This window comes from Pongo pygmaeus, chromosome 2 (assembly GCF_028885625.2).
Source record: "Pongo pygmaeus isolate AG05252 chromosome 2, NHGRI_mPonPyg2-v2.0_pri, whole genome shotgun sequence".
In the NCBI taxonomy this organism is placed as follows: Eukaryota; Metazoa; Chordata; class Mammalia; order Primates; family Hominidae; genus Pongo; species Pongo pygmaeus.
This window is the reverse complement of record NC_085930.1, coordinates 32,979,270-32,997,991: the sequence shown is the minus strand read 5'-3', so window position 1 is coordinate 32,997,991 and position 18,722 is coordinate 32,979,270. Positions and strand designations below refer to the sequence as shown.

Sequence of the window (18,722 nt, the reverse complement as noted above, 5' to 3'; positions counted from 1 at the left end):
GTATTTTGTTATGGCAGCACTGGCAAACATATGCATATCTTTCTAGATATGCATACCTAGAAACTTACTCTCAAATAATAATCAGAAATATGGTTAAAGATATGTAAAGCTGCTAAGATACCTAAGTTAAATCTGTATATATTAGTCCATTTAGTAAATAGGTCAGTCGTGGTAGTAGGTGCTGTGGATAGGATGGGGAGCAAAACAGGCTATTAGAGATTGCATCTGCATAGGAGATAGATGTTAAACAAATAGGGCATGTGCCTATGTCCTTGGCTAAATGCTATAAAGGGGAAGTTCAAGGTGCAATGAGAAGGTAGAACGGGGTAAAACTTAATATATTGGGGTGGGTGTTGGGGGGTAGAGGAGAAGGATCCAGAGAGAATTCTGTGCATGTGTGATGATTGAGCTACAAGCTGAAGGATGAGCAAGGGTTAGAGGACAAGGACTGCTTTCTGCCTGGAGATGAGCACCACATGGGCAGATCCACTGCCATGGAAGAAGCTTGCTGGCATAGTGGTGCTGGGGAGCACAGTGGACCAAGAGGAACCAAGAGAGCTGGAATGAGGAGACATTGAGGGATTTCAAGTAGGGCAATATCCCAAGATTGGTAATGTTAAAACATATCAAACTCTTACCAAAGTTTTTCTCTGTGATGTGCTATTCTTCCTTTTGCTTTTTTTTTTTTTTTTTTTTTTTTTTAGTATTTTTCACAGTTATATCTGGGGAACAAGTATTATATTGTCAGGAAAAAAAAAATACATTAAAGTTTTGCGACTGGGAGTGAAATGGATGTTTGTACAAACGTCCTTTTCCATTAAGGAGCCTAAAAAGAATGGCAAGAGTTTGATCACAACATAAAGTGTGTACTTAAAACTCTTTACAGCAAATGGGTTTTCCAGTTTGTCTCTTCTCTTTGGCATATGACTTTGTGGAAAATGGGCCTAAAAGAGAACTGTAATTGGGACAGGGAGAAGCTCCTCCTCTTAAAAAATGTTTACTTGCTATGCGAGCTCTATTTTTGGAATTTTATATGCCCTCCTAAGGTAATTATCCTCAATAAGACCTAAAACAATGTCCCAAATGGCTTAAAATAGCCTCACCTATCTATCCCCTATTTTGTGAATCACGCTGTAGCAACTGGGTTGCTATCTTCTCACACTCTGAGCTCACCCTGGGCTCCTGGGCTACAGCGTTGCAGCAGGCACTGACTGTGAGGGAAACGACTGCCCTGTACACCGACTCTCCTAATTAGAATGCTCCAAACAGCACGACTCTTTCCCCTGTGGTCCCAGAACAACAATCTCTGTCAAAGAAAATCCCATGCGCTCTCTGTCCCCAAGTCATTGGTTCTCATTTAAAAAGAAATTGGTTTTTAGGACAGTGAAACTATTCTGTATGCCACTATAACGGTAGGTGCGTGCCATTATACATTTGTACAAACCCATAAAATGTACAACAGCAAGAGTGAATCCTAATGTGTAAACTATGGACTCTGGGTGATAATGATGTGTCAGTGTGGGTTCATCAGTTGTGACAAATGTACCGCTCTAGTCAGGAAGGTTAATCATGGGAGAGGTATGCATATCTGGGAGTATGGGGGCTATGGAAAATCTCTGTACCTTCTGCTCAGTATTGCTTTGAACATAAAACAGATCTAAAAAAAGAAAGTTTTTTTTTTTTTTTAAGTGCCAATAAACCTAAAAGGAAAGTTGGGGAGGGGGAAATTGGTTATGTAATATATTCACCTCAAGAATATATTCTTGAGCTTAACTACTCGATGTTCTTTATTTTGGCTGTAATTGCAATCACCCTTCAATTGTATCCCTCCCACCCTGTAGTCAATGGTTAACAGCAAGATGAGACATAATGGGAAAGATCCAGGTGCTGGCATAGTAAGACCCATATTGAGTACTAGTGCACAGTATGTACCTGGCACTCTGGGGCCATGTCCTTGATAGCTAACTTCAGAATAAAGTCTACAAGGGAGTGATTCTTCCCCTTTTACATATGAGGAAAATGAATCTTAATGAGGCTAAGTCTTGCCTAAGACTTATGTGACTAGTGACTTTATTAGAGAGATAAAGTGACATGCCTAAGCATGTGACATCTGGTTCCTGGATTAGCAGTACTAAATCCTTTATCTTTAACAACAGCAACAACTTTATTCTATTTCCATGTGAAACTGCCTGTAAATGTGACTTTTAACCATGTACCAATTTAAACAGAATTCTATTATAAAGTTAGTAATAATAATCTATAGGTCTTTAGGAATTCATCTGAAAGAATTTTATATGAGGAGTATTTTATAACGTAGTCTAATGCTATCATCAGAGCCAAGAGGACTACACATGAGTGGACTAGCTATACTTGGAAACACTATCAGGGAAAACATTCAAATGTTCAACTGGTAAAATGATAGTTCTTTGAGAAATAATAAAGATAAGCTTAGTAACCATGCACTGTACATTGTTTTGGGAAGCCAAACAATGTTTTAAAGTAATCAGTAAAATAACTTTTTTTAATTGGGGAAATGAACAGACCCTGCTTGGTCACACTATTACACACTAAATCAATACAAAACTGTCACCAACACCATATCATAAGTTATATAGTGGCTAAACAGAGGAGAGCTATAAGAAGAAACTCCTGTGAGCTTATAACACTTCACACCTCAGGCACTTGGAATCTTTTCCTAAAGCAAAATTCAAGGACTTGTCTTACTCATCCCAAAGCTGCAGTAGCCAAACTAAGCCCATATAAACCATATGCCACTGAGATCATAACCCCAAATGACATTAAATTAGGTCATGTATAATAATGTTTTCCCTACTTGGTCTCCACTCTCTGGTGATGATGCTTGTTATGAGAATGTATTAGTCAGCTTGGGCTGCCATAACAAAATACCATAGGCTGAGTAGCTTAAGCAACAGAAATTTGTTTCTCACAGTTCTGGAGGCTAGGAAGTCCCAGATCTAGGTTCTGGCTAATTCAGTTCCTGGTGAGGGCTCTCTTCCTGGCTTGCACATGGCTGCCTTCTCACTGCAACCTCACATGACTGCTTTTTTTAATGCACATGTGGGGATAGAGAGAGAAAGAATAAGCTCTCTGATGTCTCTTCTTATAAGGGTATTAATCCCATTAGGCCAGGACCCTACCCTCATGAACTCATCTAACCCTAATTATCTCCCAAAGGCTCCGTTTCCAAATACCATCACATTGGAGATTAGGGCTTCAACATATGAATGGGGGAAGGGGAAGCACAAACATTCAGTCCATAACAGAACATATGTTACCTGCCAATGTTCAACATAAAATTACCAATTATCTTCCCATTGTAATATAAAAGAAAAACATAAAAGACAATGAAGTAAAGAGAAAATGAAAAACTCTAGAATTTTGTGCAGTAATTAACTGAAGACATCTGGAAAAAAATTTCTAAGTGTCAACACCTCTGACAGAGGAGGAGGAGGAGGAGATGCAGAGGGAGGAGATGAGGGAGGGGAAAAGGAAAAGGGAGAGGGAAAGCATCTTATTAGGTATGTAAACTAAAAATAAAATCCTAAGCCCCTCATCAACTGAACAGACCCCCTCTTCGCCAAGGGGATTCCATAAAAACCTTAAAAACTTAGTTCTGAGCCATGACGGGACGGGAGGTCAGATGCGCCTCGTTGTACTCCCTGTCTTTTATGGTTTAGACACAACAATTGACCAGCATTAATGTTAAAATAGAGACTATAACACTGACAGAACAAAGCCTTTGTGGCAATAAGATACCTAATTATAAAAAGGACCTAAGTCCATGCCAGGCAAGGGTTAAGAATAAACTATGAATAAACTTAAAGAATAAACTATGTTATGACTGCCACAAGGTTTTTCTTTTCCTCTAGCAGCTAAACAAGCACCGGCCCTGACATAAGCAGTATTAAAACAATTTGCAGCTCCATCAGATGCTGACTAGCTGATTCCCTTGTTCCACCAGCCATTACTACAGTTTTGATTGGACAAGAGATTGATTTCAATAACTTTCTCCTGACAAGACTACCAACCATGGACTGGTTCTAGCCAGTTTATGGGGGCTGCACACTCACTCACCTTCCTGTCCTAAGAAGATCTTTTCATGAATAGGGCCTAATTGTAATATGTTTAAATGTTAAGTCTCCATCCCAAAGTGAACGTGGGTCATACATGCTACATTCATGTTTGTTCAAAATTCCTGTGTCCACAGAACTGTGTCAGGACCACCTTCATGAATATTCATAGCTCCTCCTATAACCTGTTGCATATGGAAGTTTAGCCAACCTGTTCAGCATAAAGCTCCTACCCCCTACCCCTCCTCCTTTGAAGTGCCTGTCTCCAGTCTTTCTGGAGGCTATGCTTCCCAGGCTGTGGGATGGCCACCTTGCCGGCTATAAGCTTTACAAGAAATAAAGTCCCCTCTCCTTTTCTAAATGTATACACTGTATGCATTTAGTTTAAAAAAAACTTATTTTTTAATAAATAAGTTAATAGGTACCAGGCACTGTTCAAAGCACTGTATATACATTACTTATTGAATATTCACAGCACCTTTATGAGGTCTGTACTATGATCACCAATCCCATTTACATGTGGGGAATTGGAGGCAAAGAGAGCTCAAGCAGCTTGCTCAGAGTTATGCTGCTAGTAAATGAATGACACGGGAGGCCAGCTCCAGAGCACTTGCTCCTGACCACTCCTCTCCGCTGCCTTTCTAGCAACTCCTCCACCTTAGCACCTAGAAGAAGAGAGAAAAGTCCACAGAACATTATGCTAAAAGCTCCCTATAGAGTTGTCACTGGTACCTGAAATTCTATCATTAGTTTCATTTCCTTGGATTAAGGAATTGCCTCCTATGAAAATTAAATTCAAATATAATCTGAAATACAAGAAGCCACTGCCAATCATGACACTTGATAGTATGTGTTCTCTCCCAGGTTTGTGAGAACTCCCCTAAGAGGGCCATGCCCCACCTGCCCTGTAGTGAGATATTATAAGAATGAGAGTGCAGCCATCTGAAAGTAGATCAACGATAAAAAACTAAAATTACAAATATCTTTCATCACTTTAAATTGAGAGCATGGAGGGAGAATATACAATGGAGAAAGGTAATTTTATTTAAAAAAAAAAAAAAAAGACAGCCAGGCGCAGTGGCTCACACCTGTAATCACAGCACTTTGGGAGGCCGAGGCGGGCAGATCACCTGAGGTCAGGAGTTCAAGACCAGCCAGGCTAACATGGTGAAATTCCATCTCTACTAAAAATACAAAAATTAGCCAGGCGTGGTGGTGCATGTCTGCAGTCTTGGCTACTCAGAAGGCTGAGGCAAAAGCATTCCTCGAACCCTGGAGGCAGAGGCTGTAGTGAGCCGAGATCTCACCACTGCACTCTAGCCTGGCAATAGAATGAGACTTCAACTCAAAAAAAAAAAAAGAAAAAGAAAACAGAAGGAGAAAAAAGGAGGCATCACACTACCTGACTTCAAACTATACTACAAGTCTACAGTAACCAAAAGAGCATGGTAACAGGTAACAGGTAACAGGTACCAAAACAGACACATAGACCAGTGGAACAGAATAAAGAACTCAGAAATAAGACCACACTTATATAACCACCTGATCTTTGGCAAATCTGAAAGAAACAAGCAATGGGGAAAGGATTCCCTATTTAATAAATGGTGCTGGGAAAACTGGCCAGCCATATGCAGAAAACTGAAACTGGACCCCTTCCTTACACCTTTTACAAAAATTAACTCAAGATGGATTAAAGACTTAAATGTAAATCCCAAAACCATAACAGCCCTAGAAGAAAACCTAGGCAGTACCATTCAGGACATAGGCATGGGCAAATACTTCATGATGAAAACACCAAAAGCAATTGCAACAAAAGCCAAAATTGACAAATAGGATCTAATTAAACTAAAGAGCTTCTGCACAGCAAAAGAAACTATCATCAGAGTGAACAGACAACCTATGGAATGGGGGAAAATGTTTGCAATCTACTCATCTAACAAAAGTCTAATATCCAGAATCTACAATGAACTGAAACAAATTTACAAGAAACAAACAAACAAACCCATCAAAAAGTGGGCAAAGGATATGAACAGACACTTCTCTAAAGAAGACATTTATGCGGCCAAACATATGAAAAAAGCTCAACATCACTGATCATTAGAGAAATGCAAATCAAAACCACAATGAGATACCATCTCACACCAGTCAGAATGGCAATTATTAAAAAGTCAAGAAACAACAGATGCTGGCAAGGCTGTGGAGAAATAGGAACAGTTTTACACTGTTGGGGGGAAAGTAAATTAGTTCAACCATTGTGGAAGACAGTGTGGTGATTTCTCAAGGATCTAGAATGAGAAATACCATTTGACCCAGCAATCCCATTACTGGGTATACACCCAAAGGAATATAAATTATTCTACTATAAAGACACATGCACATGTATGTTTATTGCAGCACTATTTATAGCAAAGACAAAGGACCAACCCAAATGCCCATCACTGATACAGTGGATAAAGAAAATGTGGTGCATATACACCATGGAATACCATGCAGCCATAAAAAAGAATGAGATCATGTCCTTTGCAGGGACATAGATGAAGCTGGAAGCCATCACCCTCAGCAAACTAACACAGGAATAGAAAACCAAACACCACATGTTCTCTCTCACAAGTGGGAGCTGAACAATAGAACACATGGAAATAGGGAGGGGAACATCACACACACTGGGGCCTATCAGAGGGTAGAGGGCAAGGGGAGGGAGAGCATTAGGACAAATACCTAATGCATGCAGGGCTTAAAACCTAGATGACGGGTTGATAGGTGCAGCAAACCACCATGGCACATGTATACCTATGTAACAAACCTGCACGTTTTGCACATGTATTCCAGAACTTTAAAGAAAAAAGAAAAAATCTTGGGTGTACATCGGTAGAGACTTATTCTGTATCCTTCAAAGTACATCATGTGGGCAAGTACATATGGTGCCTTCCCTGGAGCATAGAAGAAGCACTGTGAAGGTCCATCAGGAGTTACAAAAGCCCTGGGCCAATAAACTCAGTTTCTTCTCCCAAAGATCTTTCATTTAGCACAATCTTCCCTTCCACAAGCCCCAGACTACATAGAACAATGTTAAGAGAACCATGTTAAGCTGAAAGAGGTGATGACTAGAAAGCTAAACAGACTAAAAGTATTAAAAATGCACTTCCACAGAATAAATAAATGACAGGGAAACTGTTTTACTTCAGTTTTGTACTCACGTGATGTTGGAGAGAGAAGGCAAGTCAGTTTAATAACAAGAGAAACTTCACATTATGTTTTTTTCACTAAGGACAACAGAACAATAACGTCAGATTTCTTTATTCACTTTAATTCAGCAAACACAGGTTCTAATGAGTCTGGGGAAAAAGCAGCATTCTATAAAAAGGCCTAAGCTTTACCCTTTGTTGTACTTCATTCTTTCTGCCCAATTTGTATTTTCTACTAGACTGACAGTTCCACAAGTGTGGGGACTGGGCATGTCTTCTTTCACCCTGTGATACTTGGACAATGTTTGGCTCACAGTAGGTGTTCAATAAATATGTTAAATTAATTAATGTTGATCACTGTGGTTTTGTGTGAATCATGAGACTGATGAAGATGTATTAGAAACTACATTCAAGGAGAAGTGGGGAAAAAAAGAAACCACATTCAAAGTAGGCAAGGGGGAAAGCTCTTCTCCTCCTATGCATATAATACTGAATGTAATATTGATGGTTATAGATTATTAAAAGGTTGAGAGAGGGAAGGGCCTTAGAGCAGTCGGGAGAGAAGAAAAAAAGTAAGAATAAGAGTAAGCTTTTCTCTTTAAAGTATTTTCATTAGCTCAAAGCAGACAAAAAATTGAAAACCAAATTGTTCCTTAAAATAAGAATATATATATATATGTATGGACAGAGAGAGAGAGACAGAGAGACAAGGTCTCATTCTGTTACCCAGGTTGGAAAGCAGTGGCATGATCACCGTTCACTGCAGCCTCGACCTCTTGGGCTCAAGTGATCTTCCCACCTCAGCCTTCCAAGTAGCTGGGACTATGGAAGCACCACCACACCCTGCTATTTTTCTTTTTTTTTTTTTTTTGAGAGACGGAGTCTCACTATGTTGCCCAGGCTGGTCTCAAACTCCTTAGTTCAAGTGATCCTCCGGCCTTGGCCCCCCAGAGTGCTGGGATTCCAGGTGTGAACCACGGCACCACGCCAAAAGTAAGAATATTTGATTACATTTTAGAGATAGAAAGAGTTAAGTATTCAAGTATAGATTCACTTATACATATACAGCATTATGTAGATAAAGAATGAAGAATTAGACTCCCCAACTACTTTCCAGTACTCTGCCCATTGACCTCTGGTTCCTCTGATTTGTGCTCTATGCTTATTGTTTCTCCATTCTATTCAGTCATATTTTTAACTTTTTTAATCCAGCAATTTTTATTCTGCATGTTAGTCTAATAATTATGGAATTCATTGCTGACTCAGAGAATCTAAACAGGTTAATTCAGGCAAATGCCCGAAGCAGGGATAAGCAGATAAAGATGTCATAAGGACACAGTTTACAAATGTTATACAAAATAGATGCTGTGATTCCATAGATTAAGGCAAACAACATTGCAACCTAAAAGTGAATTCTGTAAATAGGGTAACTATCTCTGTTTCAAAAGCCCCATAGATGCTAAAGTTTATTCAAGGAACTAGTAAACCATGTTTCTTTCTATGTTTTCATATTTCCTGTGGCTCCAAGAGGCCATTGTAATAAATAGTAAATTACGGTTTTGGTTTTTGTTTACCCCTGTTCTAACATCTGGAAACTGGAAACTAATCATACTCCTAGTTCACACAGCCTGGATACTTTGCTCATTGTGGAACATATATTAAAATGAGAGGCAATAAGCAGGTGTTTATTTTATAACAGAACATGGAAGGTTAGAGGTAGAAGGGTTCTTAGAGATCACTCAGTCCAACACCCCCGTCTTTTTCACTTTAGCAACCTGAAGCTGAAAGAAGGGTTGAAGATTGCCCTTTGTCCCTGAGTATGCATTTGGCAAGGGATATATTTTGAAATATTTGTGTCTCAAAGAATTCTCGTTCCTCAAACTTGCTGATCACCAGGAGTAATAGAGGTTGCCTTATACACTTTCATATGTCTTATAGACATTATGTGTCTGGGAAGCCTGAAGTTAAAAATAAAATAATATTACCCCAAACAAAACTTACTTGGTTCCGGGGTTGGCAACAGCAGGGGATTGAGAAACTATCCTCTGGTAGCTGACATTTAATAGGACTTATAAAAAAGAAAAGCTGTATTATTGCTGTGTAACTATGAAGCGCAGGACACACATGTCTACTGTGGAGCCTTCTAGCATCACAGTAGAGCAGAGAGAATAGCCGCCTGTACATATCACTGAGTCCACAGCTGACCAAGCCCATCCATTCCCCTCTTGGGAGCTTTCCTGCTAGCATCTTGTTCCCCAGATATCAGGTGCTCTGCCTAGCCATAACAAAATAGTGCTGAGGGCAGGAGAATTTTAGCTCCCTCTCCCATCTAGAAACCAAATGGACTCCCTGAAAGAAAAACAAGTATGTCAAATTTCTCAAAGGTAGTGACTTGTTATGTGGGATCCCCAGTTCCTTAGAAGGTCTACCAAAGAGTGGAACAATTTTTAGTATTTCAAACGGAAATCACACATTGAGCCACAAGGCTACACAGACTAAGTATAGCATCAAGTTTCTTTCCTTTGGCTTAAATTCCGTCACTCAGTGGGATTATCTCAGGCTTATCAGGAGCTCTGGAGAGTGGTTAAAGATATCTCAGATAACTAAAAATGAAGAAATGATTACCCATTAGATGACAATAAGGTCCCTTGAAAGACAAGATGAAATAATAAGAGAGATTTCTGTGGGTATGAGAAAAACTCGGAAGTACTGGTTTTAAACCAAAGAAAACTTTATATCCAAAGATTCCTCAAAAAATTATCTAAGAGAAACCCCCTCCCCTATTCCAGCTCTCCCCTCCAGTTCCATGACAATCACTCACTGGGCAGGGCAGGGAGGTTTTCCTGTGACTGGTGGCTTGTGGTCGGTGGCGTTCCCGGAGTCCTCTCTGATCCTCCTCTCTCCAGCTGTGGCCCCAGAAGCTGCTCATCCATTTGGCAAAAGACACATCATCATCATCATCATCTTTGTGCTCCATATAAAGGTGATGCCAAATACTGAAGGCCTGTCTCTAAATGCGACAGAGGGAAATATCACCCAACAGGGCTGACAATGAAACCCAGGATCTCTCCCAAAAGACAAAATGAAACTGGTCTTTTTAAAATGGTCTCCGATACTGGCATCCTTAAAGGAGAAAGATTTACTAAACAACCACTTCATCATCAGGCAGCCTTGGGCAACGTCTATTTATAAATTGTGCAGCCCACATTCCCCTCCCCTTGTCTTTTTAAATTGAAAGGCTTTCTAATCCTTCCATTGCTGGGGCTTGTGCCTCACAGCCTAAGGGTGGGAAGCAGAGTCCACTGCCTGGTTTTCCCTGTGCTTTGCTGCCAATGACATGTGATGGCATCTCCAGCTGTCAATGATGATGGAGCATGACCCTCACAATATGCCTGTCAGCTCCAGGCAGGCTCTGAAATGGGGCCACATACAAGGAACAGACTGACCACAGCTTGCAAGGTAGCCAGCTGTTGCCATGTCACATCTAGAGCTAGATACTCTCCTAATAAAATGATATTGATATAAAATCCAGCTCCTGGATCAAAAGGAGTAGTTTTTAAAATCGAGGTATTACTTATACATGTACAAATGTAAATAATATACAAGTACATGTAAAATGTACAAATCATAAGTGCACAGCTTGATGAATTTTTATGTATGTATACCCCTGTGTAACCACCACCATGCAAGTAAAGACATAGAACATTGCCAGCACCCCAACTGGCTCCATGTATCCCCCTTCCGATCCATACTCCCTTCAAAAGTTTACCATTAATGATCTGTGTCACCATAGATTAATTTGCTTGTTTTTGAACTTACTTTCAATGGCATTATACAATATGCATTATCCTGTGTTATTCAACAGGATGTAAGTGAGATATATCCATGTTTTTGCAGTAACAATAGTTGATGCTGTGTGTAGTATTGCATTGCATCAACATGCCACAATTTTTAAAAAATTCAGTCTGCTAGTGATGGTCATTTTAGGCTGTCATTTAGGTTACTTCTAGTTGGGGCTTTTATAAAGTTTATATAAATTTTATAGTCCCTGTCTTTTAGTGAGCATTTTTTTCAAGGTAAAGAGAATATTACATTTATGGAACTCCTACTTTGCATCAAGTATGGAGCCAAGTATTCCATATACGCTAATTTTCTTTTTTTCTTTCTTTTTTTTTTTGAGATGGAGTCTCGTCCTGTCGCCCAGGCTGGAGTGCAATGGCATGATCTCAGCTCACTGCAACCCCTACTTCCCAGGTTCAAATGATTCTCCTGCCTCAGCCTCCCAGGTAGCTGGGATTACGGGTGCCCACCACCAAGCCTAGCTAATTTTTGTATTTTAAGTAGAGATGGGGTTTCACCATGTTGGCCAGGCTTGTCTCAAACTCTTGACCTCGTGATCTGCCTGTATCAGCCTCCCAAAGTGCTGGGATTACATGCATGAGCCACCACGCCAGACCCCCATATATGCTAATTTTCTTATAACAACCCTGTGACTGGGAGATTTGTATGACATTTTATTGATAAGGAAGTTGAGATGCAAATAGATCACCCCTTGCCAAAGTGAAATTAATACTAAGCGGCAAAGCCAAGTTTGAAGCGGGGAATAGAAAAACAAAGTCCAGGCTCTTTCCACCATCCTGCCAGTATTTCAAGAGAACTTGCAGAAGTCTCGCATTTTCAATCAGGAATTCTTGGCCATTTGCCATATGAAAATCCTTCCCTGAGCTGCAAAAAGATAAGCTTGATAACTATGACCAATGTTTGTAGAGCATGGTATCACAACTTTTATGTTACTAAGGAAAAGCAGCCAAAGCTTAACATATCTTCTAACATTTTTATTTTTTGCAAATGGCCAAGACTTCCTGTGTTATCACAACTCATTGCTGGAGGAATTAAGCACATCCTGTGGGACTTCACTGGAACAGGACTTTCTGGAAGAGTGTGCCTGATTTCCTCCAGACTGCACCCCATATGCCTTTTCCATTTTCTTTCTCAGTTTTACCTTGTATCCTTTCAACATAATAAATCTTATCCATGAGTACAACTATATACTGAGTTCTAGCAAATCCCCAAACTGGGGATGACAGCTACTATCAGAAGTGGGATTTGCTAAAAAACAACCCAAACCACTGAACTATGGCTAAAGCAGCGTTTGGGAAAAGGAAGGATGAAGAAGACATGATGGTGAACCTCCAATGCCCAGTGGCTACCTAGCCATCTATAGTATGAATCAGCTGCTGAGATGATGTCTGTTGTGAGAGGTAAAAGTTACCTACAGAATTCAAAATGACAGATCCAACCCCAGGACAACTGGTTCATTAGATTCCTTGGCTGCTTTTGGCCACAGGTAGCTAAAATGAAGGGATTAAAAAGTGCAGCCTGGCTGATGCCTTTGGGTTTTGTTCTCTCCTCTAGATGAGAAGAGAAAGGGCCCAAACATTCCCAAAACACATTTTGCATGGGCCAAAAATGTGAAAAGTTTGCATTGCTTTCTCCTCCAAGTGGGAAGGAAGAGAAAGCAATGCAAACTTTTAACGTTTTTGTTAAGTCGGTTCTAAGAGCTAGAACAAGGCTTTAGATAAACCAGCAAGAAAGGGGAGGGGGGAATAATACCCCATCGCCTGGTACAGCGGCCCCTGGCATTCCAACTGGGAATCTCTCAGCAGGTATAATGTGAATCATACATGCTGAATTTACCACTTTACTACTAGGAGTTTGAGTAAACCTGCAATGAAAAAAAGAGAGAGATTTTTTTAAATGGCTTCTATTCTGTGGCTATTGCACCTAAATATATGATAAAAACTGATGTAAAATATTATATGCTTATACTTTCATAAATGCTTGAGGGATTACTCCAGTTAGGGAAAGCTGCTTCATAAGAATTATTAGGAGAATATGCACCTCTTGATTTTTGTTGCTAGTAGATGAATTACAATGTAAACTCTGAGTATTTAAGTACTGAAATATCCGTAACTGATTATTTTTGCTATAATTTTTGCCTGTTGGAGCCTATGGGAAAATGTAGACAACACAGAAGCACAGCTCATCTCCACTGGAAAAAAACACCTTTTGAATTTTAAAAAGCAGTTTTTAGTTTGCTAATAAGTTCTTATAAAATCAGGCGTCTATCTGACCCTTAGAGGCTAATGATTTTCCAGCCTAATGTGCATATTTTGGAGTGGGTCAATTGGACTCTAAATCTGACCGTGTAAAAAGGGCTTAGAAAACATTTCTTGTCAATTGGACTTGGAACAAAGCTGTTTGGCCCTGTATCTTCTTGGCTTTGCTGCTGCTATAGAGGAAAAGTTGCTAGCTAGTTTGGAATCCTGAATTCATAGATCCTAACTGCCTGGAGCTTATGCTAAGCTTGATACTGTCCGTGAGGGATTGTTCCAATCTCTGAAGACAGGCATAGGCTCAAGGAACAGAATTCAGCCTCGGGGACTATTGCAGGTTTGTTTACAACACTCCTCTGTGGGGCCATAAACTCTGCTATCCGAATCACATGGGTCACTTTCAGATGCCTACGGGAAAGGGCTTGTTCTTTGACAGGACCATTTGAAACCAAACTAGTTGCACCAGAAATGATGAATCCCAAGAACCCTGTCAAAAGCTGCAAGCTGGGGGAGAGCACATCACAGAGAGTGGGACCCGTCCATCCACTCCTGACAGATAGGGCTCTTGACCCCTTATGGGATAGCTCACTGCTATTAATTTGTGTTCAGCTTGCCAGAGTATTTTGAAATTTGCGATGATGGATTGATAGTCTGACTCTTCTTTGCTCACCTCTCTTCTTAGTTAGGCAGTTTGATTGCTAAATGCAGCTGTTCCTAGACAGAAATTGATATTTTCTAGGCTGCTTCCTGAATAAATAATCAGGACAAAAGGGATAGGGTAATGTAAACACAGTTTGAAAATTTTTGAAAATTCAGGATTTTGTCCTAGCCCATTCTGGAACACGATGTGTTTCTTCTGGTTGTTACGTGAAACAATGATTTTCTATGTAAATTCTTTTGTCCCTCTTACACCCAACCCTTCCTACTCTTCGTTATAAATGGTCTAGATAAGAATAAACAATGGCTGGGGAAAAGGTAAAGTTATGATTTCTGAATGAATCACACTGTTGCGTAATAGCAAAGAAGAAAAAAACCCGGCACCTGGGGAGATGCAGGAGAAAGAGGGCATTAATGATCTGTTTTTCAGAACTGCTCCTGAACACCAGTGCTGCCTTTCCAGGATGCTGGCTTGAATTCGAACTGACTGCGAGCCTATGATCACACCCAACAGCACTGACTATGAGATAGCAGCAACTGGCCCCAGCTCCTCTAGTTTCCAAGAACACCTCCAGATATTGTCCACACTTATGAAAAAAACTGACAGAAACAAACTGCCTTCAGGCAGTCCTTCTAAAACAAAGAACTTAGCTGAATTATTTAGACTGGACAGGGAAACCGTGGGCTGAAGTCCCCACGGTGGGAGGACACACTGGGGGCTCTGCTAAACTGTGTTACCTGACTAACGCATGTTTTCATTAGGGTAACTGAACTTGAATTCTTTGTTTCTAAGAATGCTCTCTGGGATTGTCCTTCCTGTGTATATATCTTGACTATCTTGGCCTGCCTCAGCCCAAGAAGGCATGCAGGTCAGCTTCAATTTACTACCCAGAGATGTGCTGTGCTTGAATTGATGCCTTGGGCTAGGTTAAAAAAGGTTAATACAAAACCTTAAGGAGAAAGCCACCTGGCTTCCTAAGATTAACCTTTGTAGCTAATGGGATTTGTTTTAATTGGATAAATCCAAGACCTCTGGATTTTAAGTAAAGTCAATACTCAGGTTAGTTTCATACTGTGTCATGGGACACTACTGTTAATAATTTTGCTACAAAATGCCTTGACCGAGGAGATCAGCTACACAGAAAATGGTTAATATAGCAGGCCTGAAACTGCCCATCCTTAGAAGGACCTGCTTGCAAGGTTAGCCCTTAGCTGGCTTCTGGGAACTTGGCTGGTAAACAGTTCCTGCAGTGACATAACATTTTCCTTAAATTATAGGAGTGGTCTAAACTGTTTGCCCGACTAATGTGGTTTATGCTGAACAACTGACTTTCTTCTGCAAATCTGGAGTTTGTGTATGTGATAGGCAGAGAGTGCCTACCTGACCAGCACCCAGTCATTATCTGGGGTACTGAGTCTCTATTGAGCCTCCATAATAAACACTTGCCTTGCACAATGGCCACAGAGCGTTGCTGGAGGAATTAGGCGTGTACTTTGTAACTCCACTGGGAGAGGACTCTTGGAAGCTTGAGCCAGATTTCCTCCAGACTTTCCCTATGCAACTTTTCTCTTTACTTGTTTTGCTTTGTATCTTTGCACTATAATAAATCTTAGCCATGAGTACAACTATATGCTGAGCCTTATAAGTCCTTTTTAGCAAGTCATGAACCTCAGGTTGGTCCTGGGGAACCTCCTAATACTGGAAGGAAAGGGAACTCTTCAGATCTCTGACCAAAAATTCTCCCAAAACAACAAGATGTAAATATACCCCAGAAAGAAAAAGGGATTTGGACTACATTAAAGAAAATGAGACTTCCAACTCCATTTTTTCCCCTAGTTAAGCCTATTTCTTCTTTACAAACATGAGGAAAAGATAGCTCCCTACTCTACTACGCTAAGGTTCTTGAAACAAACATGGGGCACCAAAAAAGCACTAGCAGAAAGTGTCAAGTCTTTCAGCACTGGGAGAGATGCTCTTCTGGGCTTTCTTGGGAGCCCTGGCCTGAGGGGAGACTCCAGCCCACTCCTGAAGCCCAGACACCTGCTTTCCCTAGCAAGGGCCCTGGGCACCTGCCTTGAGGAGATGCTGCTGGGGATGCATACCAAAGGGAGCTGCCCTTTTGACCCTGCACCTTTTTGAGCCTGCAGGATGATGCAAAAGCTGCCAAGTGACTGCGACAGCTGCAGCTTCTGAGCTGAGAATTTGAGTATCATGCTGATACTCAAGAAAATGAGAATTTTCTTATCATGCTGAATGTGAAAAAAAAAAAACCTTCTCTTACAGAATAGGAAGCTTGTAGTGTGTGTATTCTCATAAAGTGAACGGATATCATGGGTGCCCAGGTAATCAGTGAAAATGATCCTTGGGCTGTCAAGTGGTTTCTCAGTGCCCTCTCTCTTAGGAGACTATGCAATTATGAGAAAATGATTTTCCCTTTATTTATTTTATTTTTACTTTTTTTATTATTATACTTGAAGTTTTAGGGTACATGTGCACAATGTGCAGGTTAGTTACATATGTATACATGTGCCATGCTGGTGTGCTGCACCCATTAACTGGTCATTTAGCATTAGGTATATTTATTTTTACAGAGATGAGGTCTCACTATGCTGCCCAGGCTGTCTCGAACTCCTGGACTCAAGCAATCCTCCAACCTCGGCCTCCCAAAGTGTTGGGATTACAGGAGTGAGCCACCACGCCCACTCGATTTTCCCTTTATTTATTTCATTGTCCCAGTGCCATGCTGTTGTTGCAGTAGTAACTTATTTTTTTTTATTTCATTTTTCTTTTTCTAAACAGTTAAGGGAAAGCATCATTCCTCTTACTGATTTCAAGCTTGACTGAACCGGTCTCATTCTAGAAAGGAAATGCTGTGTCCAGAAGAGCTAAACTGCTACATCTTTTTTTTTTTTTAACAGTCAAAATACATCAATGGTTTTGAGTCAGTTTTTACTTCCCAGAAAGCAGTGCTTAAATACTTGAAACTGTGTGCTATGTTCTATTCAATGACCTGATTGTCAGACTCTTGTTGACACTTAGTGGCAACGTGTCATAGTATAATCATCCATTTCCTTGTATGTTATCAAGTTATACTGTGAAGTTTGCCACTCTTTTGAGGTGGTCATCAAAGACAAACCTTTTTTAACCAAGTGTCCTAAAGCATGTCTCTAAGGGTATATCACCATTATTTTTTATTCTAAAAAGCCATGAAGCATGTATTATGAGAACTGTTTTTAAACTATACCACTAGTGGTGTAGAAAAAAAAAAAAGAGGAGACAAAGAAAGGTATGTTTTCAGAGATTTGCCTATAAAATATTGGTTATATAAATATCCAGTTACCTTGGCATTAAGCATCATTAAATTCTTCAGGATTTTGGCTAATTGTGGGCTTCATAATAGTTGTTAGACATTGGAAGAGATTTTAAAGAGCCAATAAATCATCTCTTCCACAAGAGACCTTCAAACACAGCCCTGATTCTCATCTGCCAAAGATGAAATCTGTGTAGCTTTGTCTCCAGAAGTGTTATTAGTTGGTTGACCTCTCAAAGTCTCTTCAATCCCTAGGCACCAATTATTCTAAAACAGATGAGCTACTACTGTTAAAATTTACTACTATGTAAAAAACTTTTTGGGAGGCTGAGGCGGGCGGATCACAAGGTCAGGAGATTGAGACCATCCTGGCTAACATGGTGAAACCCTGTCTCTATTAAAAAGGCAAAAAATTAGCCAGGCATGGTGGCGGGCACCTGTAGTCCCACCTACTCAGGAGGCTGAGGCAGGAGAATGGCATGAACCTGGGAGGCGAAGCTTGCAGTGAGCACAGATCATGCCACTTCACTCCAGCCTGGGCGACAGAGCAAGACTCCATCGCAAAAAAAAAAAAAAAAAAAAAGACTTTATCAATCCAGTTCATCAGTGTGCTATATTTCAGAAAAGGCTTCCTTTCAGTTATTAACTCCAATGTCACAGAATCTAAAGGTAATGCCTCAGCACTTCTGTTGAATCTACAAGCCTCTCCATAAGAAGTGATCCAAACAAGAACTGGGGGAACTGAGAGTCCTGAGTGCCTCATATTTGGGAGGGACAAAATGTTGCAATTTACAATAAAGGAGAGGATCATCATACACATAAAGAAAACTGACAAAATACAACATTTAGGAAAATAAATTGCAAAAACTAAAGTTTGAGTCAAAAAATAATGTGAAGTTTTCAGACTATTAAAACAAACTTAAATGAACCTCCGTAACAATCTTTTCTGAGGATCAAATATCACATGTTATTAGCAGGAATAAGGTCTTTATGGAAAGGTATATGGCAAGATGCATTTAAAAGCTTTAAAAAAAATTTGCATCCTTTGACCCAGAAATTTCTCTATTTTTTACAAGTGGATAATAAGAGGTACATACAAGGATGTTTGTTCATATAACATTATTTAAAATAGCAAAAACTTGTAGGATGTGGAAACATCTTAAAAGTACAGCAACTGGAGATCAGGCTAATACATTATGATATATTTATACAATAGAATTCTATGCAATCATCAAAAATCATAGGATTTAATGACACAGGAAACTTCTCAAAATAAAATAGGTGACAAAATAAAATACAATACAGGGTGATAATTAATTTTATGTGTCAACTTCGCTGGTCCATGGTGCCCAGATATTTGGT

At 40.0% G+C, this 18,722-nt stretch overlaps 1 protein-coding gene across 2 annotated transcripts in view; it reads right to left on the bottom strand.

Moving 5' to 3' along the window:
* LNP1 (leukemia NUP98 fusion partner 1) overlaps nucleotides 1-18,722 on the bottom strand; it is a 56,568-nt gene that overhangs the window by 16,402 nt on the left and 21,444 nt on the right. The window contains exon 2 of one of the 2 annotated variants that reach the window (XM_054483000.2): nucleotides 10,098-10,286. In XM_054483000.2, the coding sequence (XP_054338975.1) occupies nucleotides 10,098-10,253 (156 nt within the window). In that variant the 5' untranslated portion in view covers nucleotides 10,254-10,286. Of the gene's footprint in view, nucleotides 1-10,097; nucleotides 10,360-18,722 lie in introns of those variants that run through there. The other variant, XM_054482999.1, reaches the window with a different exon arrangement.